The following is a 24481-nucleotide window of genomic DNA, read 5'->3' as shown; positions in this document are numbered from 1 at the left end:
AACTCATTTGGGACTCCTGCCTAACAAGGAGACAACAACTCCCCAGTAAATTAACACCATCTCTGACCGCGAACGAGCCGCCTCCGGCACATTCCCAGCAGACGGCCCGCCGCCGCTTTTAGCCCCGGCGTGTCTCTCGGCCGCCCGACACCCGTCCTTCCGAACGGCGTCGTCTGGACAACGGAGCGGGAGGACGGGGTCAGCAGTCAGGGTGACTCCTCCTCCGAGGCTGCTGGGTCTGAGGGGAAATGAAAAGGTTGCTCACTGAGGTATGACTGTCTGCCTTATTAATGTGGGCCATCTGGAGAGAGGCGACGGGGGCAGAGGGGGGGCGATCAGGAGCCCAGCTTCTGTCTCCTCAAAGTGAGGAGGTCGTTCCTCCATTTACACTGTTTACTCTCTGTCCATCTGTAAATAAATACTGTGTCTGAAGGACAAACCACGAGACTGAATTTCTCTCGACACCGAGTTTCACGTTCACATATTAAACTCTCGACAAATTATTTCGTTTGTGTGATAAATAGAATTTGAATTTCAATAAATCGCTCGAAGATTAAAATGTTTTCCGATTCCTGATTAATCACAGGCAGAGAAACAAAATCAGCGGCACTTCACCTTGATCAACGCTCTCACAGACGTGCTGATCAGAATGACTGATTTTTAATGAAATATCAACACAAAAGTGGTTCAACAGGAAACACTCACACACCGTAACGTCTACCAGTCTACTAACCTCAACGGTATTATCCTGTGTTTTTGTTTATTCCACATAAAGGAAAGGTTTTATTCTCTGAAGGACGTCTTAACGCCAGAACTAAACCGTGCGGCATCCTGGTTTTTATTTTCTCGATTGCAGCCAAACATATTTCACACATCAACAACATATGGCTGAACGATTCTCCATCAAATTTGGATTTCCAGAAAACTGAAGAGGCAGCCTGGGTTGTTGAGAGACCAGTGAATGAAGGTTTGAAGGTTTAATCACGACATAAATAATAGAAGTCCATCCAGAAACAGCTTAGAAAGAGCGCGGCGTCCAGTTTCAGCTCGGTGAACTATCTCATCCGTTTCCTCTGAAGCTGCCGGTTTCTTCTCGTTGACAGATCAGCAGCGTCACAAAAATCCAAGTCTAATTTGACTTATTGTCGAGAAAAATCGACTTTAGAGGCTCGGCGCATCTTTTTTTTTTTTTTTTTTTTTGTGGGTTGAATCAAAGCCTGCGGAGATCAAACCGGCGCCCACATCAAGGTGAGCATGAGAGAATCAAAGCCTTTTGATGCACGTTGTGTTCGATTCTGCCTCCGCTGACTGACACCCCTTCTCCATTAAAGGTTAAGAAAATAAGAAAACAGCGGTGAGTAGAAGACGGAGTCTTCGCTGCAAAGGCTGCGCGATCCACCAAATTAAAACAAAGCACTCGGCAATCAATCATTATCACGACTGGGTAAATGAATTTACTACGTGATAAACAACTCGACCACTACAGTCGCCTACTTCTAAACATTCACGAGGAGATCGTTTCACTTCCTCCAGGAAAATTAAGACTGAAAGTGACTTCAGTTTTGTGGAGTATCGTTTGACGGCTGTCTTTGCTTTCTGCCCTCAAAGGGAACTTTCCAAACATCCTCCTCCTTCAAACCGAGAACCAGCCGTCGATTTGAAAATTCAGTCTGTTTAAGATTACATGAAGCCAAGCTTTGCTCTGACAGCAAAGAAAAAAAAAAAAAAAAAACTAAAAGACTCGACTGGAAGCAGGAACAGCGCCGCTAAAGTGTTTGGACAGTCTGAGCACACAGCGGTTCAAAGCAGTCGTACTCGGCCTTCTGATTAATCTTAAGCACGTTTTTCCCGTCAACGTCAGATAAATGGCCTCGAAACACAACCTCCGGTTACTTTCAGGAGCTTTGATAGAACCGGGCTGATTCTAACAGGATGAAGTGGATTCAAACTCAGGCTCTACGGCGGCGACTGAGGAACCGACTGTTTCTGTGTGTCGGTACGATGATTCAGTCCCGACAGCAGAACAAACAGACCTCCAGCTCAAAAAGCAACGAGGAAACACTGCAGCGCTGACTTCAATCAGTCACTCTCTGCTGAGTCAACAATGCAATAAATACTCATTTTAAAGACCGCGCCTCGGTGCGGGACTCGCATGCGTTCAGGTGCAACGATTATATTCGCTGTGAAGCCGCCGGATGGGAGCACAGCCGCTGAGCTCCGTGCCATGCTGCGTCAAATACATCCATAGCTTTAATAGCCATTAATCTCCTAATCTCAGCTTCAAAACATAAACCCTTCCCTCATGATGGCGCTAAATAGACGAATAAGGATCAAATCCAAGGTCTGGTCGTTACATAAACCAGAAGCTGTGGAGGCTCTTCTCCATTTACCAGCCGCTGGTTTTGTGCTGCGCTGTTGCGTCGCCCCATCTTTTTTTTTTTTTTTTTAAACAAGCCACTTCCACACAGTGAAGAACAGATAGACTGGCTGTGGAGGGCAGAGTGTGTGTGTGTTTGTGTGTGTGTGAGCAGTGATGAGTGCCAGCGAGCTGTGCTTTTGGTCCCTATAAGGCGAGCGGGACGGAGCCAATGACTGCTGTCGTTAGTGTTGTTTTTTTGTGTTGATGGCCATGTGTCCATTAGCGGTGGAGGGAGGAGTGTGTACATCAGAGCCAACGCTATACGCACACACACACACACGCACACACACACACACACACACACACACACACACACACACACAGAGCATTTGTAACAACAGTATTCCCTGCCAGCAGTGAGACAATAGAAAATGTGCTTTCTGACAGGAAGAGAGTGTATGTGTGAGATTGTGTATGTGTGTGTGTGTGTGTGTGTGTGTGTGTGTGTGTGTGTATGAGTACAAGTAGGTTACAAGTGTGTTCAGTAGCGAGCACTTCTGGTCCGGGCCATGTAAACAAACCTCGGGCAGCAGAGAGCGTGCTCAGAAAGGCTCAGAAAGACATCAAAGATAGAGGAGAAGAAGGAAGGAAGGAAAGAAGGAAGCATCATTATTCTAACAGCACAGGTTAATAGGAATACCAAAGATAATATTGCATCTCCTAGAACTAGCCTCAATTGCTCAGTGTATATAAAATTGGAAGAAAGCTATAATGTGATATTACAGTTACATTTCACTTTATAATTCTAAAATAATTTATAACAACAATAGTTATATTTTATAGAGTATTTACATAAATACATGGTCGTATATTAATATTATTGTCAACACGTCGTTATAGAAATACATCATACATATATATGTATATAGTCATGTTATAGCCACACGTACACACACATACAATGAATATACAATCAGAATGAGCTATTGCAATGCTGTGTTGGGTTAAACTCCGTCGAACATTCACATCTTCTCAAGTAGGTAAGCTCGAAGAGAGGAGTTCAGGTGTATTGCTATAAGAAAGACTAAAGTTCAGCCCAGCCTCGCACAGTCGCAGCCGAACGTTTCTCGTAAAATCCGAGTATTGCTTTGTGTAAGGTTGCTCTCCTCTGAAGAGATAATCTGGGCAGAGAGGGGAAAAAAAAAAAAAAAAAGAAAGCGGGGATAGAGGAGGAGCGACGCCGCCTCTCCTCTGTCGTCCGGGCGGCTTCTGCCCTCCCGACGTCCGGGCAGAGAGTTTCTCCAGCAGGATCGATCGAACAGTTCTGAATCTGTCGGCTGAGGGTAGAAAGGCGGCCCACTCGACGCGGACAGAGAAGCGGGTGGGCGTGTGTGCAGCAAACGGTGTCCTGTGTGTACCGACAGGCGAGAGTAAAAGAGTGAATCCAACAACCTGCAGCCTCTAGAAGTCAGAGAAGAGATCCTGCGGACCCAGGTGAATAATAAAAGGAGCAATGGTGCGCGGCTGGTAGAAAGGATTGTCAATGAAAAGACCACCTGCAGGGAGGGAGAACAGGGAGAGAGACACAGGGAGTAATTAGTACTCAAACTCTGGAAGCACACGTTTTAGTTTTTCAATCCACCTAAATGAGCCAAACACTTCTGAGTGAACTAATTCATTATGTGGGAAAATACTGGCATCTGCATTGTAAAAAAACAGTACAGCATTATGGGGGAAAAACCCTTTTTTTGTCCCCCCAAGAGTTCTTGAAATTTGGGAAGAAAAGCTTCAACAACATCCTCTAATGTGTCTGAGGAGCACGAGACGAGCAGCCAGGAGATAATGAGCTCAGTTTAGCAAAAAGACTGGAGGGGAAACAGCTGGCCTGGCTCTGCCTAAAGGTTACGACGTCCAGCTACTGCCACATGGGAGCACGTCCAGCCCAGCTTCACAGGAGGGAATGATCACAGCTGGAAGGAGAGCAGTGGCGACCGACTTCCTGAAGTGGCTCCATAACTCCCCGCTGATTAACAGTCTCTTTCTTTCTACTTAGATCAACAGGATTCTGTATTTGCATGTTCTTCTAGTTCCTTTCAGTTTCGAATTGGACTCTGCACTAATCAAGCATTACTTGGAACAACGTCCAGGTTCTGGAACCTTTCACAATGGCAATTGTAAAAGAGAAAAATCTTATAGACTGTGTTTAAAATGAAGGAATGAATGAATTATGTATGTAAATTGCCTGTAAGTACTAAGTGATAGAAATGAAGCTTTCTTGGTGGAGATTTGCAGATTTATTCATTATCTTATGAGGTATTAACCCCTGGCTGCAGGCATAGACCTCACTCTGATGCTGAACTCAACCTTTACTGCATTCTTCATTCAGAAATCGTTTTCTAAAAACTGGGTTTTGCCTTTCATAAACCACAGCATTACAAATCAGACAGCATGGACGTGTCTGCTAAAGCGGTTACTGTGCTCGGTCGTTCTGTGAATCGAAAAAACAAAACTATTATGCTGCATTTTATTCATATGGATGAGTGAATGAACAACTTTAAAAACTGTTCTTTGTCAGTGCTTCACATTGTAGAACTCGCTACTGGGTATTTCTGAGGAAAACATTGTTTACAAACAGGTTTGTGCAAAAGATGAGCGCGAGGTGAGACGGAGGAAAGCTCAGTTTTGAACACCGAAAATAATCCAACGTGAGACAAAAGACAAGAAAAGACAAAACACGCAAACTGCAAACCACCTTCAATCATGTGGGATTGAAGTTCTGGAGGAGACAAGCACGTCCTTGATGGTTTCGTGACTCAGCGGGGATCGACCAACTATTGGACGAGACAGTGGGTCCTCTCGTCCAATGGCTGCGCCGCACAGCCGAAACCATGAAGGCGTCGTCCGAGGGCAATCCCCCCCGCTGGCCGGAGCACCGAGGCGTGGCGAAGGCTTGGAGCTTCTTCTTTATTGACCCTCCTCTGTCACATGCGATCGCCTCGTTACGTCAATTAATCATAATGGGATCGAACCCAGAATTCATAGTAACAATCAGGAAAAAAAGACACAATGCACACAGCAGAGACGACAAAGTGATGAAACAATACCCACAACAACATAAAAAACAGTAAAACATTACATCATGCACTTGTTCTTCTGCTTGTAAATCTGTGTTTGTGATTAAGATGAGATTAAACGGCTCTGCGTCTGTTGTCAAACAAGAAGGGAAAAAGCCTGCGTAGAATTAACATTTTTTTTCTTTATTCCCAGGAGAACAGCTTAAACAATGTTCTAAAAGAGGCTGCTTATACAACAATAAATAAAAGCCCTCTGTGGGCACCGCAGGTGATCGCTCATCGTCAGGAATCCCTGACAAACATTAATCCACATACAGTAATGAGATCGTGCTGCTGAATGCAAGTTACGGGATCTGAGGAGCGCTTTCCGAATTCACCCCTCGTCTTCCCGCCTTTTTCTCCGAATGTCTATAAGCTAAAGGTCAAAAGGATGTATCGGGAGGCGCCGAGCTACGTGGAGAGACTGGAATTCAACCCGCGTGAACTGCGCGAGGGTGGAAAAATGAAGCGTGATGTTCAAATATCCTCAGATGACGGGAATAAGTGCGGGTCTGCGGATATCTGCGCGTGTCCGGAGTCGCAACTGCGGCGAGAGCAAACGAGAGAAAAGCCGCACTTCCTTCACATCAGATGTACAACAGGCAGCTTTTATTGGAGATAACCTTTATTTATTTTTCAGCATGACTGATTTATTTCTATACATCCTTTACACAGCCCACAATATTTTCTCTTTACACAGACTGAATGTGTTGCGTGTATAATGTCGCAAAGGATATCCTCCTCTTTGCAAAGAACCAACAACATAACAAAAAGGCTGATATATATAATTTAGACTCAAAGAATGAGGTAACAATTCACAGTACAAATCCTTCAAGTTTTTCTTTATCTCTTAAGAACATAAACCTGCAAAAAAAAAAATTTTTTTTGGAAACAGTAAGAAAACGAAAAACAAAAACCTCTTTTACAAATCTTCAGCTCAAGTCCTGAATCCTCTCCCCATCAATGAAAATGTAGAAAAAAAACAAACAAAAACAGACTGAGTTTCCCTTCTAAACAAAAAAAAAAAAAAAAGAGAGAGAGAGAAAGGCTAGGTGCGTTTGGTGTGTGATTCCTGTGCTAAAAGAAGTGGTAGTGGGGGACGGGGTAGGCGGGCACTTTCATGACAGGCAACAGAAGCATTCTCTTGGGCAAACCTAGAGGGGAGACACGAGAAGAGCATAGCTCTGCGTGAGTCCTGGGCAGCAGAGATCCAACCATTCAACCGCTCGCTACTCTACACACTAAACTACAACAGAGGAACAACCCCCCCACCCCCCCCACCCCCCCCAAGACGAGCTCCCAGAGGAGAGCAGGAGAGCGAGAGCAGGCAGGACAGGACGGACGCCGAGGCGGCGGCTCTGTTAGTGGTTAGAGGAGCCGAGGAGGACGGGGAGGAGAGCTCGACAGCAGAGAAGAAATATCTAAAGTTCTGGGTTCACTACAGCTCACAGCTACAGCTCAACGGCAGGGATCTGGAAAACGGCGGCCATGTTTAAAGGTGCTGTAGGCAGGATTCCGCATCTCCGCCATCTTGCTTAGGGTTACCTAAGTAAGATGGCGATTTGACCCATCTAAGATGGCGATTTGAAACCCAGCACAGCCAATCCTGTCCTGTTTTCTCTGACATCACGTTCTTATGCAAGTTAAGCCCCTCCCACAAGAATGTACGACGAACGCCCCTCGACCAATCACGGTTAGAGCCCCAGGGGCTCTTCTGATTGGTCAAAGATACCTGGAGCTGTCGAGATTCCTTTTCAGCTCAGAACAGAGACAACGCTGCGCCCTCGCGCTAGTGCAATTATGCTACACTCCTAAAGGATTATCAATGGATACTCCAACATTTAACCCAAAGAAAACACAGAAAAATTAGCATTGACTAGCAAAATCCTGCCTACAGCACCTTTAATACTTTGATTATCATCTGTAAAAGTGAAAGTCAGCTCATCTGGAAGACAATGTGATGGAGAGGAAATTAAATTTAAAGTGTGGCACAACATTCCCTCACAAATGCCTTTACCAGTTATTATCTTTCATTAAAAATAAGAGCGGAATTCTAGAAAACTAACAAGAGAATTGAAGTCGTAGGGATGTAGAAATACAATAATAGAGAGCAGGCATAATGTTACATTATATGATGTTCTTTTGTAGATTTTTGTGTTCGATTTCTGTGTTTTACCTTACAATTTAATGCTTTATGACACACTGTTCTATTATCCAATGAGGATGTTCCATTTTCTCAAGTTCTATGATAGATTTCTGTATTCTAATACATGGCCTACGCTACAACTTGTATTAAATATTCTGCAAGAATGATGCATTCTGGTTTTATCCTATATGTCAATAAGATTTGATGTTTTACACTTCTGTTCTCTAAGAGGATTGGATTTTCTGTTAATTTCAAAGCATCTTTTTTGTAAGAAAATGTAAACTCTATTCCAGCGGTCTGACTGGGGAGAAAGCAGCAACAAGAAACTAAACAAAGCTTCTATTATTATGTTTTGGAATATGGATGTATGATCTATTATCTCATGTTCGATATCAGAATCATGTGTTCTTCTATGTTCTATCTTACAGTTTTGTGTTTTAAAAGCAGATTGTTGTTTTTCCAATGTTATATTTGTGTGTTTTATTATACAATGCTCTCCATTATAATTTAAGTTCTCTAATCAAATGTTTTGCTTCTTGTATTTTTTGATCTGTGCGCAGTGACACTGGGCTTTATAGTTGCATTTGACGTAACGTGTTTGTGATGTGATCGCTATCGTTAAAAAGTTATATTGCTTAATATTTGGTATCTTCCCATCGGACGTTTTCTGTTGCAGTGCTTCATAACGAGTGGGTCTAACAGTAATCTGTAGCGCTTCGCCTTGAAGAAATCCCAGAGCTGCAAAGCAGAGTGCAGTGAAAAAGCAGCCAACAGAACACATTAAGTAATCATTCCTAAAGCTTTTATGTGCATTTGTTCTCATAAACTCAAACCTCTGCAGAGGGTCACCCTCACGCTTTTTAGCTCTTTGCACTCCTTTACAGGCGCTTTGATAAATCTGTCCGGTAAAAGTGAGTGAGAATAGATTTATTATTTACACTGCAGTCTGTAGAAGCAAAGATCTTCCTGCAGCAGTCTGTTATTGATGAATCGAGTACGCTGTGGTGCGGCTCCACATCACTGGATCAACAGGATGCGGAATGAGATAAGAATAGATATCCACTGTAACAGCAGGTAAATGTGACGCCTTCATTTGTTTTTCCTGTTTCGCCTCAAGTCACATGTGGAGGATTACTTAAGAAAAACACCACAGCGAAGTCTGACTTCTGCCTATAATTCTAGCTCTGCTTCTCTTTTCAAATAAAACTGAGTGAACTTTACTTCCCCGCAGCTTGTGGGAGGTGACGGCTCAGGTTGAAGCTCAGCGCTGAGTCAAACTCACAATTGATCGCCCATCGGGATACATAAAGACGCGCGCGTGTGTGTGTTGTCTCTCTCGCAGGACACACATTACATTTAATCACTTGTTTACCTGTTGCTTTGCTAGAAAGAAACCCGCTGAATAACCTGGAGCAGACGTGAAGATATCAGAAAGCACAGCTATCACAATAAAAATGTAAAGAGAGTGTGGGTGCCTGGAAAAAAAATGCAACCTTCACACGAGCGCCGGGCTGAAGCTTTCACAAACACATAAACTGAGGCGTTCTTCATCTGCGGGGCACCGGGCTCTCAGGGGGGTGCTAAATGTCTGCCTGGGGCCTCGGACCAGTTTCTCCTCGCACATAAGAGCCTTTCAAACGGCGAGTCGCGGGACGCACGGAGGCCTCCTGATGCCACACGTGTACGCACACACACACTGCGCGCGTACACACCGCACAAGGCCGAGTCTGTCGAGGTCAACGTGACTGCGTGTGACAGTGAGCACGGGGAGAGTCCAGCTTCAATGCAGGTGCTGTTAAAGGTCAAAGACTGCTATAGATCGGGGCTTGTAAATGTCTCTAATTTCTGCTTCTCTGGGGAAACCTGCAGCGGCGACGCCTTCGTACCGCCGCCGTCCTAATGACAGCGTGAGGAAGTCAGTGGCACAGAAATGAAGATAATGGCGGTACGAGCAAAGACTTTCCACTAAAAAAACATCGAGAAACATTTTGTACAGAAGGACAAAACCTGCTGTTTCAATGCACCTTCCTGAGAATCGCGGTGAGCCGACACCGCGAGTTCGAAAGAGACGTCGGCGCTCAGTCGACAGAAAGCGTGGACGGCAAATGAAACAGACAGATTGGAAAAACTCAGAGTGAGTGGAAAATTAGCAAAAGCAAAGACGGACTTGATTGACGCACACCGACACAGATGCAACAGATAAAGCCTGGACGGAATTTCTGTGTTAGATCTTAAAAAAAAAAAAAAAAAAAAGTGTTATATTAAGATTCAGTCTGACAGTAGTTTTAAGGAGAAAGAGGTAAAACATGCAAAAAGCAGAAATCAAGGGTTTAGGTATTAAATACACCCACTGACAGCTCATTACACTACCCACTAATGGGGAGGGAGGATGGAGGGATGAGATGATGAGGGATGGATGTCGGAGGAGCACGTACCGTATGCAGGAGCAGCTGCTGCAGCAGGGCTGTAGCCGTACGGCGTCCCGAATCCTGCCAAGAGAAAAAGGGTAACCAGTCGGATTTAATGCCGCGCCCCTTCAATCTGAGGTCACTCTCAACATTTTTGGAACATTTTAGAAAAGCTTTGTTTTCATCTAGAATTTAATGGGGTAGAATAATCATCACGACTGAGAAAATACGGCGCGTTTCAAAGCAAGATGAAGATGAAGTCGTGGGGGAAAAAAAAAAAAAAAAAATCGACGACTGTTCGTACGAGGAGGCCAATAATCAGCCGGATGTTTTTCTTTTCGCCGAATTAATCAATTAGCTCCCAAACAGTGACATTAAAACGACGACTGTCCCAAATCTGGGAGCTTACTGCGGGGTATTTGTGAACGCAGCCTGTGATATTTTCCGAATGCCACTGCAGGGACAAAGTGGGTGTTTGTTTACCACAGAGAAACGGGGAAGGAGCCTAAAGCAGAGGGAAATGTCAGAACAGTAAAGAAAATGCCAACTCTGCACAAACCACTGTGTCAAATATGAAAAAGAAAAAGAAAAATCAATATTTAATAGTTTATAGAAAAGGGAACAGTTGTGCTACAGTAGAGGAAAGGTAGCTCGTAGTTAGGATTTGATGAGAATAAAGAAATTCAAAGTCTAAAAGTCGACTAACAGCGTTTTCTTGCTCAGCTTCAAGACGTAACTAAGCTTTATTGAAGATAATGAGATTTGGACTGTTTTCATATCCTTGTTAAATCAGATTCTGCTTTCCATCCCCATGATGTATCTTATTTTTCTCCCCTCATATTGTGCTGATTTTTAAGGCTTTCAAAAAAAAGAAAAAAAAAACACAGCAGGAAGAAAAACAAGAACAGCTGGATTTACTAATAAATGGTATTGAGAATAAATCTTCATACGGTATCAAGCTACTGCGATTGCTAGAATTTCAAAGAGCTTGCTGAAAACCACTGGAAAGCTGCTGTCTCTCTCGCTCCTTCTACCTAAAGGCGCCCGTTAGATTTACCAATCGCACGTCGGCCAGTACCAACATGCATTCGCAACACATTAACTAAGAACTGTGCGCCTCCGTCTCCATGTTGTGTTTCGTTCGTTTGCAGGCGTCACGCCGCTTTCTTCATCGCCGCAGACGTTTGCGTTCGCTAATGTCGTGGAGCGCTCGCAGTCGAAAGTAACAAGACGTTATTAATGAGCGGCTGACTCAGGCACGACCAGAATAACGCGTGTGTGTGTGCGCGCGTCACCGTTTGACTTCCGACTAATTGGTGCAACTCCAGCTGAACTTAATGAGCGAAATCAGCCGCCAGACTGACCGGCACGGCGCTGACAGTTCCGCTAATGTGTCGCAGCAGTCCGACGGCGGGCAACGCGCTCAAACATCCTAATCAAGACCGACAATCGGAAGCAACACGAAAGTCACCTTTCCGCGTAGCTAATAATTATTTATAGTTTTAGTGATCAGTAAAGTGACTCCGCTGCTTCTGAAGAAGTATCAGTTGTTGCCATCTACTGTTCATTAAAGAAGGGAGTTTCTCTCAGTGGTTTATTTCTGTTAATGAAGAAATATCAGTCGACCACTGCAGTCACAAATAAATTCTTTCTTAATAATAATTTATCAGCTGGCGCCAGGAAATGACTGTAAAGTGGATTATTTCATCGGCTGGTGGCTGAACGTAATCATTACGATATAATAGGTATATGTCTGCGCTGTATTTATGTATCGGTCTCTAAATGAGTGTATCGATCACTAACCTGGCGTGACGTATCCAGGTGCAGCTGCGCTGACGAAGGCTCCTCTCGCGAGGGCCGCCCTTCCTCTTCCTCTGGCTACCTGAGCTGCTACTGCGGACGCTGCTGCTGCGGCGGCCAAGGCTCCTTTAGTCTGAGTGCACACACACACATACACACACACACCACAAGTATAGAGCACTTAAAACATCGCTGAGAAACAGCAGTTGCAGAAGAAAGACAGAAATCTGTGACTCTGGACGGAATCACAAAAACACTTCAGGGAGACAATTTTTAATGCATTATGAAGCTCGTTTTTTACAAATCTGTCTGCACACAGGCTTATTGACCAAATAAGAGTGGTGATTTGATAAGTGTGAGATATTGATCTGCTAAACTTGTTAAAACTTGTTAAGCCTGGCCTTATTGATTACTGATGCCACAACAGAGCGAACAAATTGTCCTGCTGCTTTACAGAAGGGGCGCTTAAACGCAATCGCTCAAGTCGCTTCAAGACAACTGAAGAAAGCTCCTCGGCGTCTGATTGTAAACGCATGTTGTGTAAATAAAAGCGACTCTTTCTGCGTTCCAGTGCGTTCGTTGTGTGTATCTGCTCCTCCTTACCTGAGGCAAAATCTTCTTTTTCTTGTTTGCAGCGGCGTTGGGACCAGAAAAGAGTTTTTCCAGAGCTGCCAGGGCAGCGCTGGCCTTTGCTACTTTTTTGTTGGGGCCCGCCCCACGAAACTTCTGCCCATCAACCTCCACCTGCCACACACACACACACACACACACACACACACACACACACACACACACACACACACACACACACACACACACACACACACACACACACACACACACAGAAGTTCAATTTTAATGAAAACCTGGTGTTACTGGAGTGAGACCAAAACAAACACTGCAGTTCGGGAGTCAAAGGATTTTGCCACAGAAGGATTCTCTCCACTTCCTAATGCGGTTCTGTCTTACAGCGGTCACGCTTTCTCCCGTTTCGGCTCCGCCACACCGCTAACAAACACACAGTAATGTTTCCCGAAACCCACGTGTTTATCAGTCATCAGTGACTCAGCCGGCGAGTCCTGTCGAAGAGTACAGCTTGTTCAGTGATGCCCTGCTGTCAAGCAGGCCTGCTAATCAATCAGCGGAGCGATGGAGCAGCCAGCTGTGTCGGAAAACAAAACACCCCACAGAGATCAGGCCTGCCTCAGGAACCCAGTTGACTGATTGACTCCGCCGGGTGATCAGCCTGTTTCCGAGAGCGCATTTTAGCCGCCGTGTGAGTCTTCCTCCGTCTCGGGTGAACGGGAGCGTGGAGACGTGGAACCGAAGCACATTTTCTGGATTGTTTTGTTTAAACAAAAAGAAACTGTCGGAGTCCGTGTGTGTGTGTGTGTGTGTGTGTGTGTGTGTGGGCTCGCCGCTCTCACCTCCATGACAAAGCGCTTATCGTGGCTGCCTCCACTTTCGGAGATGAGTTCGTATTTGAGGCCGCGTCTCTTCTCGTTCAGCTCCATGACGGGATTCTTCCCGCTCGCCGTCAGTATGGGACCCTGAGTTCGCACCTGCGAGCAGAAGAACGAGGAGAGTCAGGTCGTTCGGAGGCACCTGGGAAACACACAGCTGGCAGCAATCTGAGGAGATGGAGCATGATACGGACTAAAAACAACAACAACTGAACTGAGATGTTATTTTGTTGATGAATGTTTGAGGGTTAGTCACCTCCAACGTGTTGGAACTGTCCGAGGAGTGTGCTGGGTTATTGCTCGTGTGTGAGGATGTGTCGCTCTTCCCCTCGCCGTCCGACTTCTCGTCCGAACTCATGGGGTCCAGATCTGAGTCGAAGCCCGTCGGGTACCCCATGGCCTGGAGGACCTGAGAGGGGAGCGGGGTGAAATGATTTTCCACACCGACGGTTCAAAGTCAAAGTAACAAAAAAAAAAAAGAAAAAAGAAAAAAAAATCTTCTGCTTGGCGAGTCGCTCAGTAGAAACACTAAGTGTTTTACAGCAGACTTGCTACACGGAGTCATTTAACTGTGCAAAGTGACAAAGTGGCACCAAGCCATTTAAAATGACATCCAGGGAGGGGAGAAGGGGAGCGTGACCGGCTCTCCTCCCAAACAGGTCACCGTGTCGCAGTGCGAGCGCGGAACAGGTGACGGAGGGAGCGTGAAGGAGAGGAGGAGGGATCAAAAGGTCAGCAGGGGAGAAAGGAGAACACGAGCGAGGGGGGGGGGGGGGGCAGACAGGTAGAAAGAGCCTTTTATGGGAATGGAGCGAATGGCGGATTATCCAGGCTCTGTGCTCTGGAGAGCCTCTTTGTTCGCAGCCACTTTGGGATTACATGGATTTGACCACCTCCATCTTTTCTCAACACACACACACACACGCACGCACACGCACACACACACACGCACACTGGCACACGCAGGCAAAAACATATTTGTAGATACACACAGATTTGGCTCATACAGATTCAACCAGAGCTCGAGCTTAAGAAGTTCTCCAGGTTACCAAAAAATTAAGACTTTTTTATTTTATTCATATTTCTTTTAACTTTTCAGTCATTTCTGCAAAAAGCATTTATGACTATTCTTTAACAGAAACCATTTTGTTTAAACTCCACCAATGATTTGATTAATTTTCTATATATTTAAAAAGCGATGTAACTTTTGCGCCAAACTTCGACATATTCACAATTTACAAGATGTTTTTCAATTCAACATCAGTCTCACCTTGACTGCCACGTGGAGCTTGGCGGTCTTCTTGGAGGATCCGGACGCTTCGTAAACCGTTCCGTCCACGTCCACGGACATGGTGAAGACCGGAGCGTGAACCGGCCCCGACTGGGACAGCAGGCGGTACTGCAGCCCCGGCCGGATCTGGTTCAACCGCATCAGGGCGTTCATTGGCTGGTTGGAGTCTATGGCTTTACTGTCCAGGACTGAGGGGGAAATCATCACAACAACAACAACAGTAACTGGAAGAGTCATTTATCGGTTCAGCCATATATTTACACGGTGTAGCCGTGTTATTCTGTCTGTGTGAAACCGATGGAACAAATTGAAAGAGAATGCAGATAATAAATCATATTTTGTAATGATTTTCAGAGTGTTGGTTTTCAAGATGAATAAAGCTGCTGTTCTATTTGCTTCCATCTTCAATCATTTTTGTCCTCTTTGCAAATATCTAGACATGCTTCTCTGCCTCCATTAGTTGTGGTTGATCTTGTCGTTGTATGAAGAAAAAGCTGGGGATGGTTGGGTGGCCCACTAAAACGTTAGTAATCAATACTATTGATCTGCCACTGAGAGATGAAAGCAGGGTAACAGAGAGAGTGAAAGACTGAGAAATCGACAAAAAATAGAGACAAGGAGAGATGAGAAGACGCCTGTCTAAAGGCAACGTAATATTGCTACTTCCATCTGAGGGCGGCAGGACTTTTCATTAACAGATTTAAACAATATAAGATAATCTGATGATTAATGCAACTTCTTCAAGACAGAAGTTTGTATTTTTCCTTTGAATTCAATCATTTCATTTCTATTTTGCTTGAAATAGAACAGAGGCCAGTGAGCTTGGAGAGCACTTAAAGAAACAATCAAGTAATGACACTACTGTTCTTCCTCCTCTGTACTCGAGTACCTTTCCTCAGGTTCCTCTTCATCTTCTTGATGAGGTCTTTGTCATCCATGGCTCCATCTTCGTACGGCCTCTTCAAACCAAGGCCTGAAAGGAAGGAAATAAAACGCCAGAGTGGCGTCAGTCTATAAGCAGATTTTCACATGGGACATATAAATACAATGGCTCTGACGTCGGGATGAAACTCAGGGAAGCCAACTGTACGTGAGCGTCGGCGTAGGACGAGCAAACACACAGGCAGGATAAACAGACGTGACGGGCAGACCAGCAAACAGTCAAACAATGAGGAAGACATCTAAGCTCCTATCCTACATGCGCCCTAATCCGCAAATGCTCTGGCAGTTTTCCACGCCAGCATCCCGAGGCACCAAAAGGCCCGAGATGATTTTCCATGAAAGTCACTCTGGCGACGTGCCAGCTTAAGATCTTATGAGATTTCCCCGAGTCTCTCTCTGATGTGAGCAAAGGTAGAAACGGTCCTGTGTGAAGCGGCTGAGGTGATTTCGCTCCGGATACGACGTCCTCGGAGAGGACCGGGTCGCAAACAATCAAAATATGAAGCAACAAGTCTCATCATAAATGCATTTTATTGACGCTCACTGTAGCAGTTTTAATGAAAATACAGCCTGTGGTGTGGCGTGCAGAGAAATCACTTAACCGTTTCTTTTTTTTTTCTCCACATGTGAAAAGACTGAACATGGCCTAGTTTGACCCAAATCCACATGTTATTACGTCCATGTGGGAAAACTGGCAGACAAGGCTTCTGAGACACAGATGAAAGGAGACAAATAAAAATATGAATACCGATAGCCTGAAGGCCTTGAGGAAAAAAAAAAAAAAAAGAAGAAGAAAAAGAAAAAGACAGATAATCATGTGCAAGCAGTCAGACTGAGGCGAGAGACACGTGGATGAAAAGCAGAGACACGCACAGGACAGGGCAGCAGAGCGATCGGAGCAGACAGGCAGGTACACACCTTCTTTGTCGGACCAAGGGTATTTCTGTGATGGTTTATTTGAGGGGAGAGGCTCCATCTCCAACACCTTGTAGATCTGTCCGAAGGCCATGAGTCTGAGAGCATGCTGTGGACGCAAAACACACGCAAAGAAAAAACAAAACAAAACAAGGGAATAAATAAGGAACGAAAACCTCACAGACAGTTTTGACATTAACATTAAGAAAGTAGGCCACTGGTTTAGCACTGCTTCCTTAATCGACCCTGAAGGGTTTTTTCTTTTAAATTACATCTCTTCTTCTGAAAATCTTAAAACTAAATATTGACTCATTGAATTCTGTAAAATATTGAGATGTTCTTGCAACAAAGGTAGTCCCCAATAATTATAACGCAGTGAATTTAATGAGTGAAATTACTGTAAACATAAGTCTTATTAACTAATTCATCTGCATATATCTTATTGTGAATGGAGCTGAGCTTAAATCAAAATGATTATATGAGCAAAGCGTCTTGTTCAAATTTTCACTGCGACAGCATTAATAAAAAATATATGACATCCACATTTTCTACTCCAGTAGAACTCATACATTGTCTTCATTCAAATCAAAGAAGCTGATCCATAATGTACATTTTTTGAAGTGAAAACTTCCAAACTGAGAGTTTCATAGAGAGATGTCACTTTTAAGCTAAAATATTGAGGTTGACAATCACCATCAGAAATGTGAGAGAGCTTTATGAAAACTTAGAAAGACATTAAACTTTTTTTTACAATAAAATAACTGTCAAAAAACTATTTGTTTCCATAATAACCACAGAAGTCTGTGACCGACTCATCAAAGTGATTATCCTTGTCTGCTGCAAGCTGCAACTTCTTATATGAAACATTAGAATTTCGTGCTGGTTTACATATTTCACACATTAGTCGGATTTATTATCACAGCTCAAAAATCCAAACCATTAGAACAATTTCAGATACAAGTTTATAGATTTGCGGTCTAAAGTCACAAATATTTTTTTTTTTCTGAACCCAGAATACAATTTAAAACTACTGCATTATCACCACCGTCACGACTCCGTGACGAGGAGTGGGTCTACAATTAAATCCTCTCCGGTGTTTCCCCGCAGTGACACGCCGGGCTCGACCTGCTCCTGTTTCCCATTTATTTCTGAATGACATTAACAGACACAATGTTAAGTATGTCCTCACTTATCATTCCTCATCTACACATCCTCAGCCTGCGCAAACAAAAAGGTGGGCACGCAGCGGCCGCTAATATAAATCCATTAGGGAAGGGAGAGTGTCTCAGATATTCATGACGCCTTGTGCAGCTCATTGACGGAACCGCTCTCTCTCCTCTATCTGCACTTGTATCTGCTCCAATACAATTATCCCCATTGACATTCCAGCCTCGTTCGGGCTGCCTTCAAAGGAAATGGACGGCAGGATTCACTAAGCCATGCGGCTCAGAGGCTGCCCTGCTCAGTCGAGTGTGTGTGTGTAGAAGGACATGACAGGCCGCACACACACAGAGAAGCGCACGCACACAAATACTGTCCTCGGGGTGTCAGAGTTGGATTTATAGCTTGCAATGGCAATAGCTTCCCACACCAATTGTTAAAATGCAACACCACACTGCTCTTTCTGAGTGTGTGCGTGTGTGTGTGTGTGTGTGTGTGTGTGTGTGTGTGTGTGTGTGTGTGTGTGTGTGTGTGTGTGTGTGTGCAGACTCTGTGGTTGGAAGTGTTGGTCGTGAGGGCTTCCCGCCTGCTAATAGATGCATTCCTTACTCGTTGTCAAACTGTGACGGCTCGGGGGCAAGCGGGGCTGTGCGGTAACAACCCATGCTCCGAGCTGCACTGTTCGGTGTGTCTGCGTGTGTGTGTGTGTGTGTGTGTGTGTACCTGTGCACTGTAGGTGACGGCCTCAGCCTGCTGGTCGCTCATGCTGGCGAGTGTGTCCGTTGGCTCTTTCTCACACGGGTCGTGTAAACCGGGACCACCTGGGAGGAATGAAGTTAAGGAGACACAGACACGCCGTCTTAGTCAGCCGCCGCCGCCGCTGCATGCACTGACACCGCGGCGCCGATGCACGTAATTGGGCTTCACTGTCCCGACATACGCGACAGCAGGATTCCTGACAAATGCAGTGACAATGAAACATCTAATTTCAGTTCAGTAATTGGAACTCATTTGTCTCTATTTGAGGCCCACAGGTGGATATAGAGTCTCCCGCCTGTGTGGCGCACATTAAACAGGAGCCGTTTATATTTGCATTTTGTTCCACTCTTTTCTACGCTCGGTCCATTTCAAATCACATCTTTAATGAACATCAGTCTGGAAGGACGCGGCTGCCTTCTGAGTCCAACGAAATTTGAAAAATGAATTCAAATAAAACTCAATTTTTTTTTTTTTTTTGAACATTCAGAGATTTCTTTATTTCCTCCGAGGAGAGACGGAATTTTTGTGCAGCAGCCATTCAGCTGCCACTAATTAAGCTGTTCTCGTCCTGATGACCTGCCTCAGACAGCTGCGCTCCGCCGGGTCGACATCTCCAGCGCCCTCGCAGAAACAGCTCAAAAATGTGCAGAGCCACGACGCATCTGCTCATCGGGACAAATGAAGCGATTCCTGAAGCTCCGCTCACCCACTCGCCGTCGCATGTTTGCAGCCACACACACACACACACACACACACACACACACACACACACACACACCTGGTAGCAGGATGCCGGAGGCCAGGCACTCCATGACCCGACGCAGAGCTTCTCCGGCGCCCAGAGGTCTGTTGCAGGTGGCGATGGCCTTTTCACAGATCAGCTCCAATGGCTTCAAGAAACATTTCACATAAATACACACGAGCAGGTGTTTAGTAGTTTAAAAAAAAAAAAGAGGAAGGTTTCACCTTTTATTCAAAACTTTGTGTGAAAATAAACAGGTCCTATAGAGGCAAATTGATCGCGAGCTGTTTCCAAAAGGTTTAATTCACCTGTGCTCCCTAAAAATAATGAATCCTTCCTCATAATTTATTGGCTTATTACAGTAACACACACTTGAATTTTGGGCTCTTGTCCACTTATTGGTTTTTCATCCTGGCAAGAAAGCGCTGGCAGAGTGCTGCAGGGGGCTCGCATGAAGCAAGAGAGGAAAAAAAAACTGGCTCGTCTGCATTTCGTTCTTATAACAGCTAGTTAATTAACCACCAGTAGATCAGGTTAAACAGTATCAGGGTCTGATTTACACACATTAGTTTTAGTCACACATATTCAAAATGGCAAAAAAAAAAAAAAATTATATTATTGTTTACTAAAGGATTTAAGACAAACTTTCACCATCATTTTGGACAAAAATATGAAGTCCATGAAATGTGATTTCACAGGATTTCGACTCAGCCAGACTCACCCATCCCTTCAGAGGTTCCCAGACGGGGTGTCTATTGCACATGTCTCTGAGTATCCTGAGAACGATAACGCAGGACTTGAGTCCGTTCACACGGGCCTGGGAGACGGCGAGAGAGAGAGAGAGAGAGGGGCGAAACGAGGGCAAAACGGAAGCAGGGAGAAAGGAAACGTAAACAGAAGAGAGGAAGCAGGGGAACAAATTGAGTACAGGAGGTGTGGCTTTTATACAAACACACACACACACACCAACCAAAAACAAACCGAAAAAGAGCCTGCTTTATGCAAAAGGCCACAAAAAAAAAACAAAAAACAAGTGATTATATGAATCTAGGCATGAGCTCCTCAAAGTTCTGTTAAGAAGGTTAAATATATATTTTTTTCTGTTTTGATTCTATTTGTCAGCCATGTATCAGTGAGTGGGGAGATAGATGGGGACGGGTATGGGAGGAGAATCAAAGGGAAGCGTTGACATACTGTACAGAGCAGGCAGGTTCACGTAATAGCCAAAAAGAAAAAACAAGTATCAGTCATTGCTTTTGTAGCCTTACGGTATCTCTTACATTCACCCTGTTCTAGTTCAATTACAATAGAAGAGACTTAAGAAGGAAACATTTGATACAAAAACGAATGAATCCAAGAAATATTTTGGGAACTAAATTGTAATCGTACCAATAAGAAAGTGCATGGCTTTATCCAAATATTAAAAATATGCATTCAGATTAATAATTCTATGAATGTGTGCATTTACGATTGCATCAATAGTTGGTGAATCTTGACCGAGTGGGCCTGATGAGCGCCACAGCGCGAGCCGACACCGAGTGCGTTCCCTCTGGGTGAAGCGTCAGGCTACAATAAGCATCGGGCATGAAGACAGGAAGTGAGTGGGTGCCGACCTGGAACCACTTGGCGTGTCGCAGCGCTGCCAGGGCCAACAGACATCTGTGTCTATCCAGCACCTCCCCCTCCTCCTCCTCCTCAGCCTCCACTCTCTGCGCAGCAGCACCCAACACTGCCACAAAACAATAACAACCCGATATAGAGAACGTAAAAACACGCACACGTCGCGTCACCGAGTGTGTGTGTTCGAGTCGCCGCGCGTGCGGATGTACGCGCGCACGCCAGAGGGGGCGCTTGGGGGCGCGTGAGGGCGTACATACGCACGCACGTGCATGGAAATTTTGGTACATACAAGGTGCTTTTCATGCCAGAAAGTTGTTCTCTCCTTGTGGGAAGTGATCGCTCTCGGTACAGTTTACGGCCGTGTGAGAAACGCTCAGGGAAGCTTCCTCACACTTTAAACTGCGGGTAATCTTCAACACTGATCAGTGGGACGTGTGTTGACTGCATCGCATGCGGTCATGTCAAGAGAGAAAGTACAACCCACACAAGGTTTGGACTCTTTTGACATGTGTGGATAACCCCGTAGTTGATCCTCTTTGAAACAGTGCACGTTTACGAAGATGGTGAGCGAGAACTGAAATCTGAAAAAGCAAGTCCGTGTCTTGCAGCGTTGGAGCGTCTGCCGGTTCGATGTAGTTCATTACAAATCAGAAAGGTCGGTCTGTGGCTCAGCATTAACTTTTAAACTGACAGCCACACATCATCCGAAAGGTCTCTGTGACATGTTGAAGAATTTATTTTTCAATAAATGACCGCAATCTGCGCAGTCCCCGAGGCGGTGAAGACGCCACGCCGCAGAACTCAGGTCAGACCAGGGCGCTGGTCTGACTTGTTCCCAACAAAAGCGCGTTTTTTTTTTTAATTTTAAACAAATAAAGTTTTTCTGGAACCACAAAACACATTTAATGATTAAAGATCACACAGCTTATTAAGTTAATTAAATAGTTTAACAACAATTTAGAATTAATTTTGCTGTTTTAGCTTTTGCAGCCATTTTTAGACGTTTAACCAAATTGGTTGTTTTATCAATTGTGACAAATTTTTATGTTATGAGTTATGGTAGCCATTTTAGACATTTTAACCATTTGACCTGTTTTTGCTCTACACTTGACATTTTCAAACATTATGGCTTCTTATTTTTTTTTAAAAGCCAATCCTCTGTTTTTTAAACAATTTTAGCAGTTTTAACCATTATAACCATTTCAGGCAGGAGAGTCTTTTTAAATGTCAATGAAAGAAGAGGAAAAAAAAGACAAACATAAAATGGAAATTCTTGTACATGTAATTTCCAGAAAACTTCAGAGAGCGAATACAGAGAAATTTAAGAGCCACATGAGGATCGAGAACCGCTGGTTACAGAGTTACACTCTTCCTGTAACTGATCTGTACAGACTATATTGTTCCACATGAAACACCTTGATTAATCATTTAGAAATCTTTATATTGAGCACTGACAAACTTTTACATAGTTTTTTTCTCACTATTTTTTGCTCTTTACACTATGAGGTACTTCAAAGGTAAAGCCTGAATATCAGAGGTTCAAAAAGTCAAAACCGGCTTCTTAGATCCAACCAGGGTTAAATCATTATTATCAAATTCTAAACAGGAATAAAGATGTGTTTTAGTGTGTGACTGTAATTTTCTTTCTCTTTTAAGGTTCTTAGTTAAACCAACTGAATCACAATTACTAGTAAGCACTGTTTCAAAGACGATCCATTGCTTGATGACCCAAAAATATCAAAAAAGCAAACCTTATCCATGGGGCGTGTTTGTAATTTGTAAATTACACACACAGTGTTCCTCATTGGTTTTGGGAGTTTCTGTATATCCAGTCGAGGATGAATTAGTGACAAGGAGACCGACCGGGGTCACAAGGGAAGAGGCAACTTTGTGGAATGAAAGCCCCTTCACAGACATACACCAAACAAATACGTAAGGAGTGTTTGATTTACTGTGTGAGAGCACTGTGTCGGCACATCCAGTCATTTCCTCGTGCCCAGCCAAGTAAATCAATCTCGCCTTCATGTATTTGTAGAGGATTGTAGTTATTTTGATCCAGTCTGCACCAGGCAGGAGTCAAAATAGAAATTGTTTTTTCTTCTGCATACTTAGGCTTACTTGGGGTGCACTTAATATCACAAGCTCATAGAGAAATGGTGCAGAGAAAGCAACTCAACAACCTGTCTGGGCAAACACAGAATCAAGCGCTCCTAAAGTAGAACTGAAAAGAAAAGGAAAAAAATAAAAATCTAAGATAGTTTGACCCAGGCTGAGACAAACACAACACAAGAGGGATCAAGGCAGGGTTTAGTCAGAGCATCAAGGTTGGTAAAAGAGGAGCATTCTTAAAACTTTTTAGCGTTTGATTCGTGCTGCCCTGCACTCCAGGCTGGCAGAGGTGCTGCGGCCTGCTCCAGGAGAGGGCGTCGTCTGGGATGTGCGAGGGGAGCGGAATCAAATGCAGTCGTGTATGAATGAGTGCAGTTAACATGGAGTTTCCTAAGAGGGTTTCTTATGTGCAGGACCATCTGGAGATGAAATCAAACAGGCTTGAAAGTCTTTTGGGTCTCTGAAAACACGACTAGTTAAACATTTTCCTCATCAGTCTCCCATGAAATGGAACTCAAGAGTGTATCAGCACAAGATCATCTATCTCACATTATCTCTGAATTCCTTTGACCGTTGCTGCAGCACAGTTCATCTTCCTGTCTGCAGCATGCAGTCGTGTGTGTGTGTGCGTGTGTGTGTGTGTGTGTGTGTTCCTGTCTCATATGTAATGGTGCATTGTAACATCTGTCAGAGTGGTCCCAGCTGCATGTGGAACTGCTCTGTTGCTAGTGGATCATTACAGTCTTTCTCGTCTCTCTCGTCTCCCCCCCCTGCTGTTCCCTCAATTCGCTCTGCTGGCCGCTCTCTTCTTTTAACATCACCTCCGTCTGTGGGGCTCATGCCGTTTCTTCCCTCAGTCTCATTTAAAAAGAAATAAAAAAATCCCCTTTGCTAACACACCTTCTCTGAAAGCGATCTCGCTAATAAGCATCTGGAACTTATCTTCAATAAAATATTCACCTGTTGGTAACAGCAATATGTTCAAAATACTGCAACCCCACTCGCAAGCTGAATTGTTGAAGTGGCACAGAAGATTATCAAGTGGAAAAAATTTACATTTTAAATCAATATATCGATCACCTGACAACAAATCAGAATACAGTATGGATCCACCGAGCTGCACACAAACAGCCAGAGCTTGCAAAAAGGCCGCGCACATGCAAACATGACCGGCAGCATTAATTCTGCCTTAACGAGTGTGTTTTCATGCTGTTGTGTTTGGGAGCCGCTCGGAGATATTTCACCGTCGAATACGCCGCTAACAATGGTCTGACAAGGCCAGAGCGGAGGTGAAGTTGACGGGGCCTGACGAGGCACCGACACCGGATGGCTGCTGGTGTTTGTGTTAATGCGTCTTCAACCCGGCCTTTTAAAATATGATCCCCATAAATCTCAGCAATCAGCTATCCGTTGTGACAGGCGTTTCTATCCATCAGGTACAAAATATTACTCTGTGCATATGTGTGTGTGTGTGTGTGTGTGTGTGTCCTCTACATTTTGCTAACATGTGTGCGAGCCTTGTCTGTTCCTCTCGGAGAGAAAATACGAGCGCTGCTCTTCATCTTGCTGAGGCATGTGAAATGATGTACGGCTCGGCTTCGCACCATCTCTCATCTCTCCCTGAGACCCGAGCGTCTAGTTGGACGGGAGCCA

At 44.4% G+C, this 24481-nt stretch overlaps 1 protein-coding gene across 3 annotated transcripts in view; it reads right to left on the bottom strand.

The window, feature by feature from the left end:
- Positions 1-2233: 2233 nt before the first annotated feature.
- The window catches only part of strbp (spermatid perinuclear RNA binding protein), an 87762-nt gene continuing 65514 nt past the window's right edge, over positions 2234-24481 (bottom strand). For all 3 annotated transcript variants that reach the window (XM_030084406.1, XM_030084404.1, XM_030084407.1), the window contains 13 exons: positions 20713-20828; positions 19821-19916; positions 19136-19247; positions 18322-18419; positions 16441-16546; positions 15470-15553; positions 14560-14768; positions 13546-13698; positions 13254-13388; positions 12430-12570; positions 11830-11959; positions 10054-10107; positions 2234-3915 (listed from right to left, as the gene is read on the bottom strand). In XM_030084406.1, coding sequence (XP_029940266.1) covers positions 3821-3915; positions 10054-10107; positions 11830-11959; positions 12430-12570; positions 13254-13388; positions 13546-13698; positions 14560-14768; positions 15470-15553; positions 16441-16546; positions 18322-18419; positions 19136-19247; positions 19821-19916; positions 20713-20828 — 1529 coding nt within the window. In that variant the 3' untranslated portion in view covers positions 2234-3820. The remainder of the gene's footprint in view (positions 3916-10053; positions 10108-11829; positions 11960-12429; positions 12571-13253; positions 13389-13545; positions 13699-14559; positions 14769-15469; positions 15554-16440; positions 16547-18321; positions 18420-19135; positions 19248-19820; positions 19917-20712; positions 20829-24481) is intronic.

Source organism: Salarias fasciatus (genome assembly GCF_902148845.1).
Source record: "Salarias fasciatus chromosome 7 unlocalized genomic scaffold, fSalaFa1.1 super_scaffold_4, whole genome shotgun sequence".
Taxonomy (NCBI): domain Eukaryota; kingdom Metazoa; phylum Chordata; class Actinopteri; order Blenniiformes; family Blenniidae; genus Salarias; species Salarias fasciatus.
This window is presented reverse-complemented; position numbering and strand designations above follow the sequence as displayed.